At 37.8% G+C, this 18,287-nt stretch overlaps 1 protein-coding gene across 1 annotated transcript in view; it reads right to left on the bottom strand.

The window, feature by feature from the left end:
• Positions 1–5,667: 5,667 nt before the first annotated feature.
• Positions 5,668–18,287, bottom strand: part of LOC131983922 (trafficking regulator of GLUT4 1) — a 13,372-nt gene continuing 752 nt past the window's right edge. Inside the window, exons 2-5 of the mRNA XM_059348762.1 lie at positions 12,234–12,481; positions 11,530–11,816; positions 10,781–10,913; positions 5,668–9,343 (exon numbers count right to left, since the gene is read on the bottom strand). Of these exons, the coding sequence (XP_059204745.1) occupies positions 9,327–9,343; positions 10,781–10,913; positions 11,530–11,816; positions 12,234–12,432 (636 nt within the window). The 5' untranslated portion in view covers positions 12,433–12,481 and the 3' untranslated portion in view covers positions 5,668–9,326. The remainder of the gene's footprint in view (positions 9,344–10,780; positions 10,914–11,529; positions 11,817–12,233; positions 12,482–18,287) is intronic.

Raw genomic sequence — 18,287 nt, 5'->3', positions numbered from 1 at the left:
TGTTCAAACAATATCTCATTGTGCACAAAAGGAACCCAGAATGTTACATTGTATAATAGTTTAATTGTGCAATAAAAGCTTGTGTATATATAAGAAATGATCATTCTCACTATACTGCACTTTCAAAATAAAAAAAAAGTCCTTCTCAGTAAGTCTCATTGTTTCAATCAGTGTATTTGTATCTTCCAAAAATTCTTAAATGAAAATTTTAAATGAGCTAAAATAAAGGTTTTGAATACTTAAATATCATCTTTGCCGTTTTTTAATGGGCCCCTCTGATTAAACACTGGCCCCTGCTTGGCCCCCACAGTAAAATTAGTCTAGAACCGCCACTGGAGCTCGCCTGGTGTCTTTAGGACGGACCGGGACCACAGAGGACATCAGGACATCAGACAGAAGAGGTGGCTCCTCTGTAACTCAATCCATCGATCACATAATTGAGTCAGAGCGGGATAATGAAATCCCTGCAGGTTGACCGTAGTTCTCTTTAACTGTCTCCTCTCATATATTTCTCTCTTAATCCTCAGAGATCTGAGCGCCGCGGCCTGCACATCACAGAAAACCGTCAATACAGAGAAAAAAACTGCAGGTGGAATCAGATTCTCTGTTTCATTTAATGCCCACAAGACAAGACAATCAAAGTAAAGTGGTTCTAAAAACACATAAAAAATATCAATTAAATTAGTTATAAATCCAAAAAAAGATCGAATGTGGTCTTAAATGTAAATAACTATTATAACTATTATTACTACTACTATTATTATGCATTATTGTAGAGTTATAAAAATCCTTAGTCAGTTTTTATTCTCTTTATGCATGAAGAAAACATTTGAATTTGTATTTTTCACAGTCTCTCTGGTGAACGGCATCGTTTCAGTTTCAACTGAAGAAATATGTATTAATCTATATATATAACACCTCATTCAAATTAAAGTTGGAAAAATTATAATTTTTATTTATTTAATTATTATATTTTTCATTATTTCATATTATTATTATTATTATTATTATTATTATTATGTAATATCTTATCTTCTCCAGTAAAGAATGCGGCTTGGTATAACTGTCGGATATATTTTTTGATATTTATAGACAATAATTTAATAATAATTCTTGTTTGTTCAAGTAGAGAAGGACAAACATTATTATTATTCTAATTATAATTCTCAAAGTATTATTATTTTGGTTGTTATTGTTCTTTTCTTTTTTTGCTGCATGGAATTATTGTTACATTATTATTATTAGTGTTTTTGTTGTTGTTATTATTATTATTTGCTTTTCTTGCAGCATGGAATTATATATGTTATAAACGTTAAAAATAACATTATAAACAAGTTTTTAATGTCAAAAAATTATTAACATGTGAAAAGAAACAGTTTAGATTCAGTATTTCCTCATTCATTTATTATTTTATCTGGATTTTTGTATGAATAACAGTTTTCATCAGTCTTCCTCCGGCTCAATGAAATAAATCTGAATTATTATTTACAAATGTCAAACCTGCAGACAGAAACCAGGGTTTAATATCCCACACTAACCTTTAAATAAAAAACAAGCAATCAATAAAAATCATCATCGACTTTATTTAAGATGAAGGTCGGTCATGTTTTTATCTCTCCTCCACCTCCTCCTCCTCCTGTCTCTCCTCCTCTCTCTTTCCTCCTCCTCCACTTCCGCCTCCTCCTTCACTTCGTCCTCCTCTCTCTCTCCCCTCCTCCTCCTCCTCCTCTCTCACTCTTTTTTTTTTTAAATGTATTTTTTTGGGCTTTTTCATGCCTTTAATGGATAGGATAGCTGAAGATAGACAGGAAGCAGGGGGCAGAGAGAGGGGAATGACATGCAGTAAACGGCCGTCCGATGCGGGACTCGAACCGGGGCCAGCTGCAGTGAGGACTGTAGCCTCTACACATGGGGCGCCTGCGTAACCCACTACGCTACCGACCACCCCCCTTCCTCTCTCACTCTTCATCTTTCTGCAGAATTGTTGTTCTTTATTTCTTGTCTTTCACTTTCACACAGATGATGAAAAACAGAGGGAGTCATCACACTCATTACTGTTCACAGCAAGCTGTACACACACACACACACACACACACACACACACACACACACACACACACACACTCCCTGCCGTCAGATTCCTGTTCTGGCTTCAAACAGTTTGTGTTTGATGATGATCGGCCAAGAAAAACTGGAGATAAGGTCAAATATATTTAGTATAAAATATAGAACTAGATGTTCTTTTTCTCCTCCTCCTCTACCTCCTCCTTCTCCTGTTCTGCCTCCTTCTCTTTCTCCTCCTTTTGCTCCTCCTCCTCTCTCTCTTCCTCTCTCTCCTCCTCCCCCTCCCCCCCTCTCTCTCCTCCTCCTGCTCTTCCTTCTCTTCCTCCTCCTCCTCCTCTCTCTCTTCCTCTCTCTCCTCCTCCCCCTCCCCCTCTCTCTGTCCTCCCCCTCCTCCTCCACTTCTTCCTCTCCTTTTCCTCCTCCTCCTCCTCTGATCTCCTCAGCGGTGAAGTCTATCAATAATTTACTAGAATCTAAAATTCAAATGAACACACACACACACACACACACACACACACACACACAGTCTTCTCCTCCACAGAATCGGAGGTAAAACGAAGCCGGCTCGTCGTGCCTCTTTCTTTCTCTCTCTGTTATTATTTTCTTTCAGCCATGTAGAAACAAATCTTACAAAATAAAAGCACAACGCCATTTAAGAAAATAAAAGCATTTCCGTCATTAATTCATGAACATTTATTTACTGTTTAAAGTGTCTTTTAGAACGTCTTACCTTAGCTTTTTAGATCTTAAACTGAAAGTGAAGTGTCTCAAAACCAGCGTGAGCTGAAAACAACCTGCCGGACCGACCAGCAGGTGGAGCACTGACGAGATGATGATCACTAACTGGAAGGGAGGCGACCCTTAAACAACTTTTGTGGCCAAAAAAGTGTTTCATGTAACAAAAATATGACCAATAAAGTAAAACAAACCAGGACTTTCACCAGGAGACAGTCGTTCATGACCTGTGTTCGTAAGCTGATAACAAGCTGCCGGACCGACCAGTAGGTGGAGCACTGACGGGATGATTATCACTGATAAAAACCCATTTAATCATCTGATAACGGCCAAATCTGAACTAACTGGAGGGTACGGTGTATTTTCAGCAACTTTTAATGCCAAAAAAATTTGAAAATGTTGCACTGAAATCAGATTTCTTCTGAAGGTGTTTGTGTCAACAACACTGACTCATATTTCCAGCATGTTTCTGTGTATAATACATGTTTACGACGCAATAACTGAAAGCACGGAGCGGCCTGAGATTTACAGCGCAGTAGGGTAAGTGATGCCTGTAATCACTGCGACACGTGAATTTAATCTCTCGCCATAACAAATAAAGGCGCCACATACAGGAAGAGTGGATGGATTGACGAGCCGGCAGACTGGAGGAGGTCGTATTTAACTGGGATTTATTCCCTTCAAACATGATCAAATACTCAACATCAGTAGGTCAACAGTGTGTTTGATAAATGCATTAGTGTACACCCATACTCGTTCAGCAGTCACTGTAAGGCATGCACAGGCACAGAAAGGGTCCGGCAATCAAGAACAAGAGAAGGACACAACGAAGTCATGCTCCGCCCCCCAAAAACCTCTCCGAGTTAAAAAAAAGCAGGCAGGAAGCAGGTTATAGTGAGCGTTACAAACAACAGGTTATCATGTTGATACAAAAAGAGATCCAGAGAATGGGAAATATAAAAATACAAAGGTCAGGTAATCAGCTGTCAAAAGAGCCTTTACAAAAGAAAATCATAGAGGGAAAACACACGAAGAGACCCAACAATAAAATAAAACAGCATCAACATCCAGTTTACAGAGTTCTGAGGAAGATCTGCAGCTTTTCTTTTTTTTACTTTATAACAAAAGTCAAAGCTTCTATTCCTCATATTACATTTACTGATATCCTATAAATGCAGCTTATACTCATGTTGTTCCAGGTTTAAAAAGAAAGAATGAATAAATGAACAGCATCAAACAATCTGAGATTTTAAAATCTGCAGTTTATTCATGTGTTTTTGTCAGAAATCAGAGCAAAGCTGCATAAAATCAAAGTAAAGCACTCAAATGATTAATTCCAAATGAGTCTTTTAGTGTTTTTCCCCTCTGTGACACATGCAGAGTTTAATTTATTTTGTGCTTTTTGGGGAGTTTTGTGGGAAACTGCTGCTGTTTTGGGTTTCTGTGAGAACACATGATGTCATTCTGTCTGCAGAGATTTTTTTTATGATATGTTCCCTTTAATGCTGAATTATGTTTAAATGTTTAACCTGAAACACTGAGACACAAACTTATAAAGATCTCTGCTGAAAATCTTCCTCAGAACTTTTCTTTCCTTCTGTCGTGTTCGCGCCAAACGAGAGGCAGAAACCAACATTTCTTTCGCCAAACAACAAATAAATTCTGTCATTTCAGGAGCAGGACCACACCTCAACGGCACCACGTCCAGCCTTCATTTAACCCTTTGTCCCTCACAATGTCAATAAGTTGACGCTTTTATCCAAAGGGACAAATGACTCATTCTGTCTCTGCCTCTCTGTGTGTCAAGAAAACCGATGAGACGTGAAAAAAGATGCAAAATGACTAAAAGAGGGTGTAAAAATTACAAATAAAAGACCCAAAGTGACTTAAAAAGATGTAAAAATGACCAAAAGAAGGCATAAAATAACCAAAAAAGACACAAAATAACAAAAGACACAAAAGGGCCAACAAAGAAATAGAAAATGACAAAAAAAAGACACTAAATGACCAAAATGTGATTTGTTAAAATGGCCCAGAAGAAGACATAAAATAACCAAAAAAGACAAAAAAAAGGGCCAACAAGACAAAAAAAAGACAAAAATATAAAAAATGCTCAAAAAAAGACAAAAAACAACAAAAATTAACCAAAAAGAAAATATATTAAAAAAATATATACATGCAAAATGACCAATAAAAAACTCTTAACTGTTCCCCAGCAGAGCAGTGTTGGTGTCCATGTGAAACCAAAGTGCAGCATGTGATTCAAACTTCTCTTAACTTCCTGCATCACGTTTTTATTGAACTATGTCTCTTCCAGTAGTCACGTTGTCCTCCTAACTACTTTTACAGCATTTACATGATTTATTCCCTCTTTAAACTGTCTTTTAGAGCCTAACCAGGAACTGTTTGGCCCTAACCGTAGAGAAGTGCTGACGGAACACAAATTCAACTGAACCCTCCAAAACCTTTCTCTGCACTCTGTTGATGGTGTGGTCCTGGCTAGTGAAGAACATGTTGTGGAAGTCCCGGATCACGTCTGGATTAATAACATCATCCAGAGCAGGTTTTCAGGGACTGCACCCAGAATAAAGAGACTTTGCTGTGATTTATTTGCTATAAAATGATGCAGGAATAACCACATCATGATGCAGATGTGTAAAAAGTCTGAAGTCATGCTTTGTCTGGTGTTTCTGCAAAACGAGAAGCAAATCACTTTTAAAATGCTTGTTTTCTGAATGGAGGCTGGTTCATTAGATCGATGTTATTTCAAACGTTTGGTGCGAACATGGTGCTATCATCAGACCGGTCAGTTCCTACAGGGCAGAACTCTGTTATGATGATATATTTTCTATTTACAGACCTTGTGTGAGTTAAACTCTGTGTTCACAATTCAAACCCTGCACGTTAAAAATCACAGTTAGTAAAAGTGGAAACACAACAGAGCAAACGATAGAGATTTAACAGTCAGTTAAAACCATCAGAGTGGAACAAACGTGAGGTGGTAGAAACACTGAGCAGCTCTGAGAGGTAGCGCAAGCAAAGTCCAAACACAACCGTGTCCGAGTCCGCCGGAGCACGACTCGGAGAAGCGAGCATTCGTACTGACATCGAGCTTGTTTTGCATAATGTGATTAGTAAACAGCATGCTACATACAGTCCAGAGCGGCGAGCTGTCTCGCTGAGCTCACCTCCACACAGAGATGCCGTCTCATCCACGCTTTAGAAAACACTCGTGCATTTGTGGCGGTGAGTTTTTTCCGTTGGTCAGTTACGTCACGCGTCAGATCTGCCCGATCCGTCCCAGTAACCCGATCTGTTTGTCCCACCGTCAGAAGACCTTTTTTCAAGCATTTTCACAGTTTTGTTAATGGATGATGGAATTATCTCCATAACTGAGACAAAAAACGCCTTTATTTAATTGGGAAAAAAATATTCTTTACTTTATTGGCTCTAAATTTGGGACAGTCGTTGAAATTAGCTACATATATTAGAATTTTTTTCCCAAAATTGGGGGAAAAGGAGTAATAGAAGGAAAGTGTATTTTTATTGTATTGGCTCTAAATTTGATACATAATTTACAAAAGAAGAAAAACTTTGAAAATAGCTTCATATTTCATATTTATTTTATTTTAACCAAAATAAGGGAAAGTGTTTAGGGAGAAATTGGGTCTTTGTTCTATGTTTCTCTAGCTTATTAGCTCCATATTTTAGACATTCTTTACAAAAGCAAGAGAAATGTATATTTAACATTTAAATCATCAGTTTCTTAACTATTAAAACCAACAATAACATTATTTTTTATTTAAACTGCAGAATTAAATAAACCGGGTTCCGGTTCTACCTGGAGCTTTTTCATTCGCTCCAGATTTTAGATAATCTTAACAATAAATAAAAACATTCTCACTCTTCTATTTCAGAACTATTAAACCAGACGATATCGTGACTGTATTGAGACCCCAGAGACTGGAGGCAGGAAGCAGAGTGAAACAGGTTTCCTGTGCAGATCGGGCAGCGACAGGACGTCTTCTCCGGGCAGACAAGTTACAATTCCTCATATAATTTATTTACAAAGTGCTACTCAGTTAGCTGTGCTGTTAAGTGAGGCTACAGTCTGAGAAAAGCATTCGGATATAAATACTGTAAACATGCACGGGTTATAGGAGTTAGTTTAGTTCTAGAACAACAGCTTATTTTTCTCAAAGTTCCCCCAAAACGATCTGTCACACACACACACACACACACACACACACACACACACACACACACTCAAAGAAAGGGAGGCTGTTCCTGCAGGTTGGCTCTCTGAGTGTTTGGCGCAGCTTCAAGCTGAGGAAACGCTGAGTGGACGAGATGAGCCTGATGACAGGTTCATCTGAGGACGGATGAAGCTGTTAATCAACCAACCGGACACCATCAGCTTCAGTCTGCCGGAGAACCTGCTGGTTCCTGTGAACTTTAATGATGGAAATGTCACGTAAAAGCTCAGCAGAGGAGATAAACGTCTGTATGAGAGCTGCGTCTCGGGTAATTATAGTAATTACTATAACAAGATAATTAAGGGCCTGGAAACGACTCTGATCTGATCTAAAAGTCAATTTTTATGTCCAGAAATGAATCTCTTCTTTTCCTCATTAATATAATTAGTTTAAATTAAGGGAAAATTAGTTGAAATGTTTCCACTGGAGCCAAACAGACAAGTACTACAAACAGATTCATTAAGATATTAACCTTATCACCTTTCTATGCCAATTTTTTGCCTGATTTTGACTTGTTTTTTACATAATGTATGCTCATTATGCTAATGAGGAGAGGGTTACATGACTGCACCATGGTAACAGTTGGTGGGCATCGCAACCTCACAGCTCCAGTCTGGGTTGTCTGAATCAGAGTGAAATTGATCAGATAAAAACAAAAGATTTGCAGAGGGGCATGTACGAAGGTGGAGGGCTGAAAGCTACTCACACGTTTTATTTCGTATTGGTTGGAAAGTTGGCGGTGAAGAATGTAAACACAGAAATAAACAAATCGACACGGAACCGAGCGCAAACTGAGTCCGCTTGGTTCTAGCAGCCGTAATCTGCTCTGGTGTTCACCAAACCAAACCCAGCAGACTTCAGTCCTCTCCCATCGTGTTGAATCTGTCGCTCTGTGTAGATTGGTTGTTTTGGTCTGCACCAGAGTTTTAGTTTTGGCTTTAATACTTTAGTTTTAAAGCTGTTTTTTAAACGCATTTATTGCAGCTTTAGTCCTACCCACACTGGTGCTGTTGATCTGATCCGAAATACTAATTTCTCTAATGAACTCCAGTTCAAAACTCCTGCAAACTACAACCTTGATAATAAAGATAGTAGTAAAGGTAGTGAGATTAATAACTCTCTGACAGTGCCAATCAAAACTTAATGCTATTTTTTATTTTCGTAAAGGCAGAATTTATGGTTGGGGACGTTGTATTGGATCATATTAGATTATACAAGTGGATTTAATGAGGTGTTGGGTGTGAAGCCTGGAGCTTCGGTCGGTTTGTTCAGGTTTTCTCCCATTAGTTTAGTTGGTACCAGCAGTTTGTGTTTTGTGTTGTCCGCTATTTAAACGTTTTTTCGTAGAGTCACAACCGTTTGGATCTATAATATTCAATAATAAAGAGTTATAATAGGGTCCGTCTGCCCTCTAAAGGATGGACAAGGTGCTCCCAGCTGGAGGCTGACCTGAACCTTAAACAGCAGCTGAAGAAGTGGAGTTTTGAATGAAGCTTCGGTGAGTTTTACAGACATGGATTAGACCAAGTTAGGAAGTTTTTTTTCCTTGCCCGAGTCATCGTTGTTAAACTCTGTAACTTCACGGAACATTTTATCGTACCGGCTGCTGTAGTGCAGCTGATTTATCTGCAGGAACATGCTTCATTTTTTTTATTTCAGATAGAAAGATGAAATGAATACTGAGGAAGATTCCACAGCTTGTGAGACGTGACGTGAGGACTGAGCTCTCTGTGGCACCATGCAGCAGCAGCAGGAGTGTGTCCACCAGCAGGAACAGCTGGACGATGAAAAACAAGTCACTCTCACGGTACAAAGAACGTTCGTCTCCATGTTGAACTATCAGCAGCAGCAGCATCTCCCAGTTTCAGTTCAGCTCAACACCAAGTTTCTATTATTTGGCATCAAAGAGTGGAAACCACGTCCACCCACAGTTTGCATCATCACTGGAGACTCATTCAGAGGTCAGATAATCCCTTTTCCATGACGGCCCTTGTTCATCTCTGACCAGGAGATCAGCTGCTACCACAGAATGAAATGAGCATCGTGTGATCCTTCCTTTTCTCCCAATCGGAGTCCAGATCAGGGGTCGGCGTCGGGAGTCGGAGGTAGAGCGGACCATGCTCGTCGTGCAGCAAGAAACAACAGCAAAGAACAGGAACAGATTTTTCATCCGGTGCAGGCGCTTGAGAATGGGAGTGCTTCAGGAGGTCGGAGGGGAAACGGTGTCGTGTCGGTCGTGAAGTCGGTGTCGCTGTTTCCAGGCGGTTTCAATCAGGATTTTAAAATCACTGGAGATGGAAAGAAGACAGTGAGAGAGAGTCAGAGAACAACATGAGGAGCTTTACTGGAGTCAAACTTTTCACTTTCTCTGTATGTCTAAACAAACAAGAGAACAACATGGTAAATGGTAAATGGACCTGCACTTACATAGCGCTTTTCTAGTCGCTTTGTGACCACTCAAAGCGCTTTACACTAGAGACTGTGCTCATTCACTATGAATTCCCAATGGTGGCAGGTGGCACTGTTTAGGCTACCCTAAACAGTGCCACCTGCCACCATTGGGAATTCATTCTCACACCGATGAACACAGCATCGGGAGCAATTTTGGGGTTCAGTATCTTGCTCAAGGATATTTCGACATGTAGGCTGCGACGGTCAGGGATCGAACCACCAACCGGTTGGGGGGGAACCCGCTCTACCAACTGAGCCGCAGCCGCCCAACATGACAAACCTCAACACAAACCAGGTCCAACCATCAATTAACAAACATCCAAAGATAAATAATAATACTAATAGTTTAGTGCTGGAGCTTGCTTGTCCTTCGATACATTCAATAACCTCTAAGAATAACAGATAATATACAAACATCTGTCGTCTATTGTCTGTGTACAAAAACACTTTCTGCTGCTACACTTCTGTGCAATATAAATATTCTCTTTTTTTTTTTTTACAGTTTTATATTTTATATTTATACTTTATTTGTGACATTCCAGAGTACAATCACTGTGAGCCAGTGCAACAGGATTTTGTTCTATGTGCATATTTATATGTATAACTGAATGACAATAAAGTTTGTCTAAGTCAAAATAAAAATTAATAAATTGCATTAAATAATAAACAATCAACCAGTATTAAGGACTCCCCATACTAAAAATATTTCCCTTTCTATATATATATATATATATATTTTTTTTTTACCATCTTCAATTGTATTTACAATGAATCCATGTCTTTGTTTCTTCGTTGTGTTTTTTAGAACTGTGATCACAATCTATGGGCACTTCATGGTGCATTCAGGTGCACCTTGTAATTTTCCACCATATTTTGATGCAGAAAAAGTCCCTGATACCGACACAGACACACGAATAAGGAGAGAAGTGGAATTTTACCACTTTAGTTCAGGAGCAGAAGACATTTAATCTACTAAAGCAGTGTTTCCACTCAGCAAATGGCCTTTGTGTTCTCTCAGACCTCGTGAATGAATAAATCAGAGAGGGCTAACTGTGACAGCTCCAAGTCTAAAGTCCCTGGAGCCGTTTCAGCTCTCTGACTCATTACAAAGTCCAGTTCAGTCTATCAGGCTGGGTTCTGGGAAAACAGAGTCAAGAAGTGTCAGAAGTAATCACTAATATTTCCTTTTGTTTGTTCAAATATTTCACTGTCACAAGTCGATACAGAAAATTCATCTTGAGGGAGAAAGTTTATTGAAAATGGGTGTTACTCACGTCCCCAGTTGAGGACGATGGCTGCCGTGATGATGACGATGCCTCCCAGGATGGACACGATGGACAGAACCATGGCGTTGCGGCCCAAACGGCGAGCACCGTCCAAGTTGCCCTGCTGCAGACTGTTCCGGGACTGAGCAGTAAAAACAAGGGAAGAAGATTTAATCACCACCAAACTAACTTTAGGAGGGATACAACAGAAATCAGACTTTGTTGCCTTTGAAAAAAAAAGTAAATCCAGCCGAATGTCACCAATCTGCTACAAATAACTCGATTTTACACCTTCAGATTACATGCAATGCATAACTCTAGTCCTGCTGCATCTGATCACCAAACTGTCCCCGTGTCTCTGTTTGGAGTTAGTGATGCCCTTAGCGGCCGCAGTACTTTGGAGTATAAAGCACAAAGTGTCAGTTAGGGTGGGAGGGAGTGGAGGCTTTTAAAGCCTAACCAGGAACTGTTTGACCCTGACCTTAGAGAAGTGCTGACGGAGCACAAATTCAACCAAACTGAAGCTTTTTGTTCCAGCAGTGAACCATACCATATCCTGAGACTCTCATAGGAGTCTATGGGAGCAGTGTTAGAGACACTGAGGGTCAGAGGCAGCAGGATGGAGTTTAGCATCTGCGTTGCATGTAATGTGAAAGTCGTGTTATTTTTGCAGATTGAAGAGAGCAGGTTGGTGAATCAGTTGGTCAGAACTGAGACAGAAAAGTAAAAACACTCTTTCATTGCATAAAAAACCGTACCATCACGGAGAAAGTGAGCGCGACGATGTTGATTGGCCACAGCGGACAGAAGCAGGACAGGATGGCGAGCAGCAGGTAGTCCCGGGGCTTGGAGCCATCCTGAGCCACCTCTGGCATGGTGCTGGGACGACGGCTGAGCGAGGGCCGGGGGGAGCCCGCCGCCAGCGAGCCGGACCGGCTGCTCAGACCAGGCCGGCCGTTGGCGTGACCGCCAGGCTTACCGTGAAGAACGGGCGACACAGAGGACACTGTGGGGGAGTCCACCAGCACAGGACCGACGCCGTTACCTGCAAGAGACCGAGGAGGATAAATATAGATTTGTGTTTTTAAAGATTTATGTCGGCACTGAGCCACAGACAGGAAGTCAGACAGCAAAGATGTTTTATTTTTAAGAATACCTTTTCATTTATCACAGTTTTTGGCAGCCACACTCTACCAAAAGGATATTTTAATGTATTTTCAAACAATATGAGAATCAGGAATAGAAAAGATCTGAATAATACTGTTTATTTTTTATGTTAGCACCAATGAGACTTTCTATTAGACATATTTATTTGTTGATTATATTTGGTATCTGCAGAGTATATATAAAGAAATTTAGTGCAGTAAAAAGTATATTATTGAGATTTAGAGTATAAAGTGAGTGTAACAGTAAGTGGGCTGTTGGGTGGGGTCTATCTCAGGTGTGGGACAGGTGTATTTACTGGTCTCCATGTTATCAGTGATCACTGTCAGGTGGTCCATTTCCTCCGTTTGATTAGCACCAGCGTCTGTGGTAGTGGGCGGGGCTTCTTGCTCTGCGCCGGTGGGTTGAGAGGTGACGGCGCCGTGGTCGGCCTCTCCTGCCTGCTGCGTGCTGATTGGCTGTTCGGGCTGCTGGGACGCCTCCATGCTGCTGGCCATGAAACGGCGAGACGGAGAAAGGTGTTGAAGAGAAGCTGAAGGCGGCGCTCTGAAACACAACGGTCAGACGGATTATTAAATGATTTGGATTGAGTCCGGAAGCTTGTTTTTGCTGCCATCTAATGGCCAAAAACTGAATTAGATTGGATATCACATAAGTCAGTATTTCTTTTAGTATTTCTACATAATAATAAAAATAATAATAATTTTGTCGGTGAAGTTATTGTTTTCCTTGAAAGCAGAACTATGCAGCATTTTCAACCTAATAAAACAGTTTAGAAACCATTGTGATGATAAAATGACCTGTTTGCCCCCCCTGCTGGCTCATGGAGGAAAACCAGCCTTGCAAGATAATTGGAAGTCTCATCAACTCATTGGCTTGTTGCTATGTGTCCGTGTAGAATAATGAACAGTCAGATGCTGCTGCTCAGGATTTACCCTGCAGATCTACCGTGATATTAAAAGTTTGAGTCGGGAGATTTGAGAAGCAATATTAAAACTACTGCTCCACAATGAAAACAACATTATTACATTTGTGTCTTTAAGGTTCATCTTTTTTATCTTCTCAGATATTAACGGAAGACACATCTACAACTCTGGAGCTTTCAGTTCTAATTCATGATCCTCCTCAGCCAAGTTTTCACCAATTTCCATGTAATTCATTGTTTAAAATCCCATTTTGTTCTTGTACTTTAAGGACTTCTTGAAATACGTTCAGTACAACTTGAACATCCTGTGATCCAGCTGAAAGCTCCAGAAAAGCCACTTAATGGATGAGATTGTTTTGTTTTCAATGTCAAAACTGTAATTTCATACATTACATGTTGAGGAAGCTCAAGAACAGCTACTAAATGGACCCCGTGTTGAGATCTCGTCAAGAGTGAAGACATGATCAGGTACAGCTCTGAGAACCAGTTGGTTTTCCAAAAGTAGAAGAAGAAGTTCTGGTGCCTTGAGCACAAAGTGTAAAAATAAAACTGTTTTATTGATATATATATATATATATATATATATATATATATAATCCAGATTTATCTGTGTGGGCTGAGAAGGTTGTTGGTTTCTTTCAGTGAGTCAACAGATTCTGAGGTTCTGTGGAGGCGGACGTGAGCTGACCGACCAATATATCACCGAACGCCTCTTTAAACACACAAACTGTTCATCAGCTGCAGGATGTAACAGAGAAAATGTCGTACCAGCATCTCAATGATCATATTTCAGTAGAAACAATACTGCAGTAATTTCACCACCACACTATGAAGAGAGGAGCAGAGCTGTCAACTGATCACCACCTGGTGGTGAGTTGGATCAGGTGGCGGGGGAGGATGCTGGAAAGACCTGGCAAACCCAAACGTAACCCAAAAACAGTAATTTCACCATTCTGGGTAACAGTGATGTCATATTGGTTTTTGACCATCATCATATTGTTTTTTTACAGCCATCGTGTTGGTTTTTGACCATTATCATTTTGGTTTTTGAGCGTCATCATATTGGTTGTTGACTGTCATCATATTGGTTTTTGACTGTCATCATATTGGTTTTTGAGAGTCATCATGTTAGTTTTTGACTGTCATCATGTTGGTTTTTGACCATTGACATATTGGTTTTTGACTGTCATCATATTGGTTTTTGACTGTCATCATATTGGTTTTTGATCGTCATCATGTTGGTTTTTGACCATCATCAGGTTCGTATTTAACTATTGACATATTGGTTTTTGACTGTCATCATATTGGTTTTTGACCGTCGTCATGTTGGTTTTTGACCATCATCAGGTTCGTTTTTGACCATTGACATATTGGTTTTTGACTGTCATCACATTGGTTTTTGAATGTCATCATATTGGTTTTTGATCGTTATCATGTTGGTTTTTGTTGATTTTGTTATAATTTGTAACAGAAATGTTTGTAACTGATGATCAATTCAATGACTGTCCTAAAGTTCAAACTCTGATGATAATGTCTGTTTTTACCGTTTCTTTCTACGGTAAACTGTATTATTTATTTTTTTGGTCGATCTTTTAAAGAAAACAAACATTTCTGGGGTTCAGAGGGTTAATGTGCATCACTGCCCCCAGCAGGTGGAGCAGGTCCTACTTTACATTATTCTCAGAATCAGAGTCATCTTTATTATAATCATGATAACATGATAACTGCTGATAAATGTCCTTCCGTTGTGTGCTAACCTTCAGACGGGCTGAGTTGACAGATCAGTGATCTGAGCGACAGTCTGCAGCTTCTTTCACAGCAGGTTTGGGAGAAACGTTTGCTGCAGCAGCGACACACTGAAGACCTGCCAGGACTCGATCGATGACTCGTGCTGTCCCCCCCAACCCCCCTCCCTGAGGACCGGGCGCTGCAGCGCTGCTTCAGCTGACAAATGCAGTCTTTTGTTTCAGATTTAGATTCCTCTGAGCTGATCTTCAGTCTGCTCACAGTCACGATCTCAGCTCAACATGCACATGTATAACCACGTAAACTTGACTTTCTTCAACATTTTTCTTTTTTCTTTGTAGAAACCTAGTAAACTTAGTAGAGACATAGAGATTTAAATGGTTTTTGATTTATTCTACACTTTTTTCTATGTGTGTCTATGTTTCTAAGTGTTTTATTTCCCTTTAATTATGGGATCCTATCCCTGTTTTAATGTTCACTCTTAGTATCCGAGTACTTCTAACAACTCGATAAGACTGGACCACAGGACTTTTACCTGACGCAGTATTTTCAGTGTGGTATTAGTACTTTTACTGCAGTGAAGTATCTGAATCCTTAAAAAGTTCACTTTCAAACACAAATATCTCAGTTTTTTATACATTTTTGTCTTTTTTATTGTTATTATTTTGGTGCAGTCCAATAAATCTAAATCAAACTAAAAGATGTCTCATTCAGTTTTTAAAGTTTCCTTAATCATATATTTTTATTATGAAGTTAGGGGGAAATCAATCACAGTATTTGTGTTTTTTTTCCACTTCTTCTCTGCGGGTAAAGTTTTCCCTTTGTTTGACCTTCAGGTGCAGGAGGTGAGTGTGTTTAGTGAGACCCCTGCTCGTCTGTCAGGAACCGGCAGATTAAAGTCGGCTGCGTCTCTCAGGAGTTGGAGGGGAATTAGCAGGAAGAGACGGCCATTAGAGCATCAGAGTGTTGTTTTCAGCAGTGTAATGACTCTCAGAGCTGATGGATCCGCTTGATACAGAGCTGGTATTAAATACTGATAATGGCTGCTGCGCTGCCAGGCTGAACACAAACCTGCAGATGAACCTGCACAGCTTTACAGCCGTGTACGTCTACACAAGAAGTGCACTTACTGCCAACCCCAACGAAGGTTTTCATTTAAAAAAAAATACAAATGCACCATTTACTGTGGAGACTGTAAAAACAGACATTATGGTCAGAGTTTGAACTTGACGGTCCTTGAATGGATCATCAGTTATCAACATTTAACACAAGTTTTGGTCACTTTTTATATTAGTGTCAGAATCTCTTTATTCTACATGTGTCATTTAAAATAAAGCGTTTGCACTAACCAGATCCTTCTAAAAACATTAAATTCTGCTCCTCAGAGACACTGTGAAGACATGATTGATTCTGATGAGACCAACGGTCACATGACAAATATTCACTGAAAATCTGTTTACACAGAGCAGAGAGGAGAGGACAGGAGAGGCTGTTTACACAGAGCAGAGAGGAGAGGACAGGAGAGGCTGACAATACTTCAATATGTGGAGAAAACTGGTTTTACTACATTCAGGACACTTTGAAAAGTGTTTATAAACACTTACTTTTTTTTACACTTATTTTTGTCAAACTACTTTTCATTTTTAATGCATTATTGAATCTGATCATCTGCTGAGAAGACATTTAGTTTTCCAGCAGTCATCTTTTCATATCACACATATTATATCAACTCACGCTTCATTAAAAGTTATTTAAAAATTAAAAAGTTTGATTATTGAGTCCTAAAAATGAATGATTTTGCAAAAAAAGAGAAATATTAAAGACCATCAGCTATATTTATAATACATTTATTATATATATTTATTTGTATGAATATGTATGTTTTTATATTTAATATAATATATCATATTTATATTTATAATATAACATATTTATATTTGATATTTAATATATCATTTATTTTGTTTAACCTTTTTTGTATGGGTTTTTTGTATTTTTATTTATTTTTATTTAATATAAATTATATATTGTTTATGTATTTATTTTCCTTCACACCACTGATTTCAGTGAGACAGAAATCTCTTTCCTTGTGGATCATATTTTGGTTTGTTAAACTGGAAATAAATCTGGTTTATCATTGTTTATTAAATTTCTTTGGATAGTGATGAACATGTTTTGTATTATTTAATTTTTTACTGTATTTTATGGACTAAATCAGTTTCATCGGCCAAATACGTCAGTAATTTTATTTTTGTTGTTTTCTCATAATAACTTCATATAAAACATTTTAAATATGACATATTACAGTTACAGATATTTTTAAATCATTCCTAATGGATAGTAAACTTTTATTTTTATTTTATAAAAACAAAACACAATGAATCATCAACAAAAGTAATAATTCATTTCAGCCGATTTATTAATTGTATCAAAATAAAACTAACAAATATTTTCTCAAGCAAGAGAAATTGTTGCTTTTTACTGTTATATATCCGTTTTAGTTTCTTCTCAACTTAATCAGAACGAGTTTTATTATCAAATCTCTATATTAAATAAATAAATAAATAAAATAAATAAATACAAATTATTTTGTTGCTCTAAACGTCTTATAACAAGTATTTTTCACAGTTTTCTTACATTTTAGTGACCAAAGGATTCATCGATCGATCAAAAGAATAGAAATAATCATTAATTTCAGCCAATTTATTAATTGTTTCAGTCACATGTCAAAACAAAATAAACAAATATTTTCTCAAACAGAATTTGTTGTTTTTTACTGTTTTATTTCATCTTTTATTGAGAATCTTTGGATTATTAATAAAACAAAGAGTCTTTAAACATCTTGTGATTGGCATTTTTTTTTAAATATTTAGTTTTATTGAATTTTTTATTTTATTTTCTCGACTTAATCAGAATGAGTTTCAGCAGTCAAATTTGTCTATATATTTAATAAATAAATTAATTTAAATTTTGTTGCTCTAAATGTTGATGACTAAAATCTCCGGTGACAGACAATATATTATAACAGATATATTTCTTTTACTGTTTTCTTACATTTTAGGGACAAAATAATAAATCAATCTCTCAAAAAAAAGTAAAAAATTAATTTCAGGCCTGATTTATAGATTGTTTTAAATATTTTTTTCAAACAAGAGAATTTGTTGATTTTTACTGTTTTATGTCGTTGTTTATTGAAAATCTTTGGGTTCTTTGTGATCAGCATCTTAGCATTTCATTTTATAATTTTTCATTTTTTCTTGACTAAAATAGAATTTGTTTTATCTGCTTAATATGTCTTTATGTACAAGGAATTTTATTTAATTGTTGCGCTAAACATCTGATGACTAAAATCTTTGCTGACAGAAAATTTAACAGTTATTTTTTACCCTTTTCTTACATTTTAGGGACCAAACGATTCATTGATTAACTGAAAAAAAGAACATGAATCATGAAAAATGAATAATTATTTTCAGCCCTGATTTATGAATTGTTTCAGTTACATGTTGAAGCAAAACTAAGAAATATTTTTGTTAATTTTAACTGTTTTATATAGTTGTTTATTGAAAATCTTTTTATTTTACTAAATATAATAAATCAGAATTAGTTTTATTGGCCAAACGCCAAAATAAATAAATAAATAAATCTGAAAATCAAGTGTTTTCTTGCTCTGATTACTTAAAT

Source organism: Centropristis striata, chromosome 13, assembly GCF_030273125.1.
Source record: "Centropristis striata isolate RG_2023a ecotype Rhode Island chromosome 13, C.striata_1.0, whole genome shotgun sequence".
Taxonomy (NCBI): domain Eukaryota; kingdom Metazoa; phylum Chordata; class Actinopteri; order Perciformes; family Serranidae; genus Centropristis; species Centropristis striata.
This window is presented reverse-complemented; position numbering and strand designations above follow the sequence as displayed.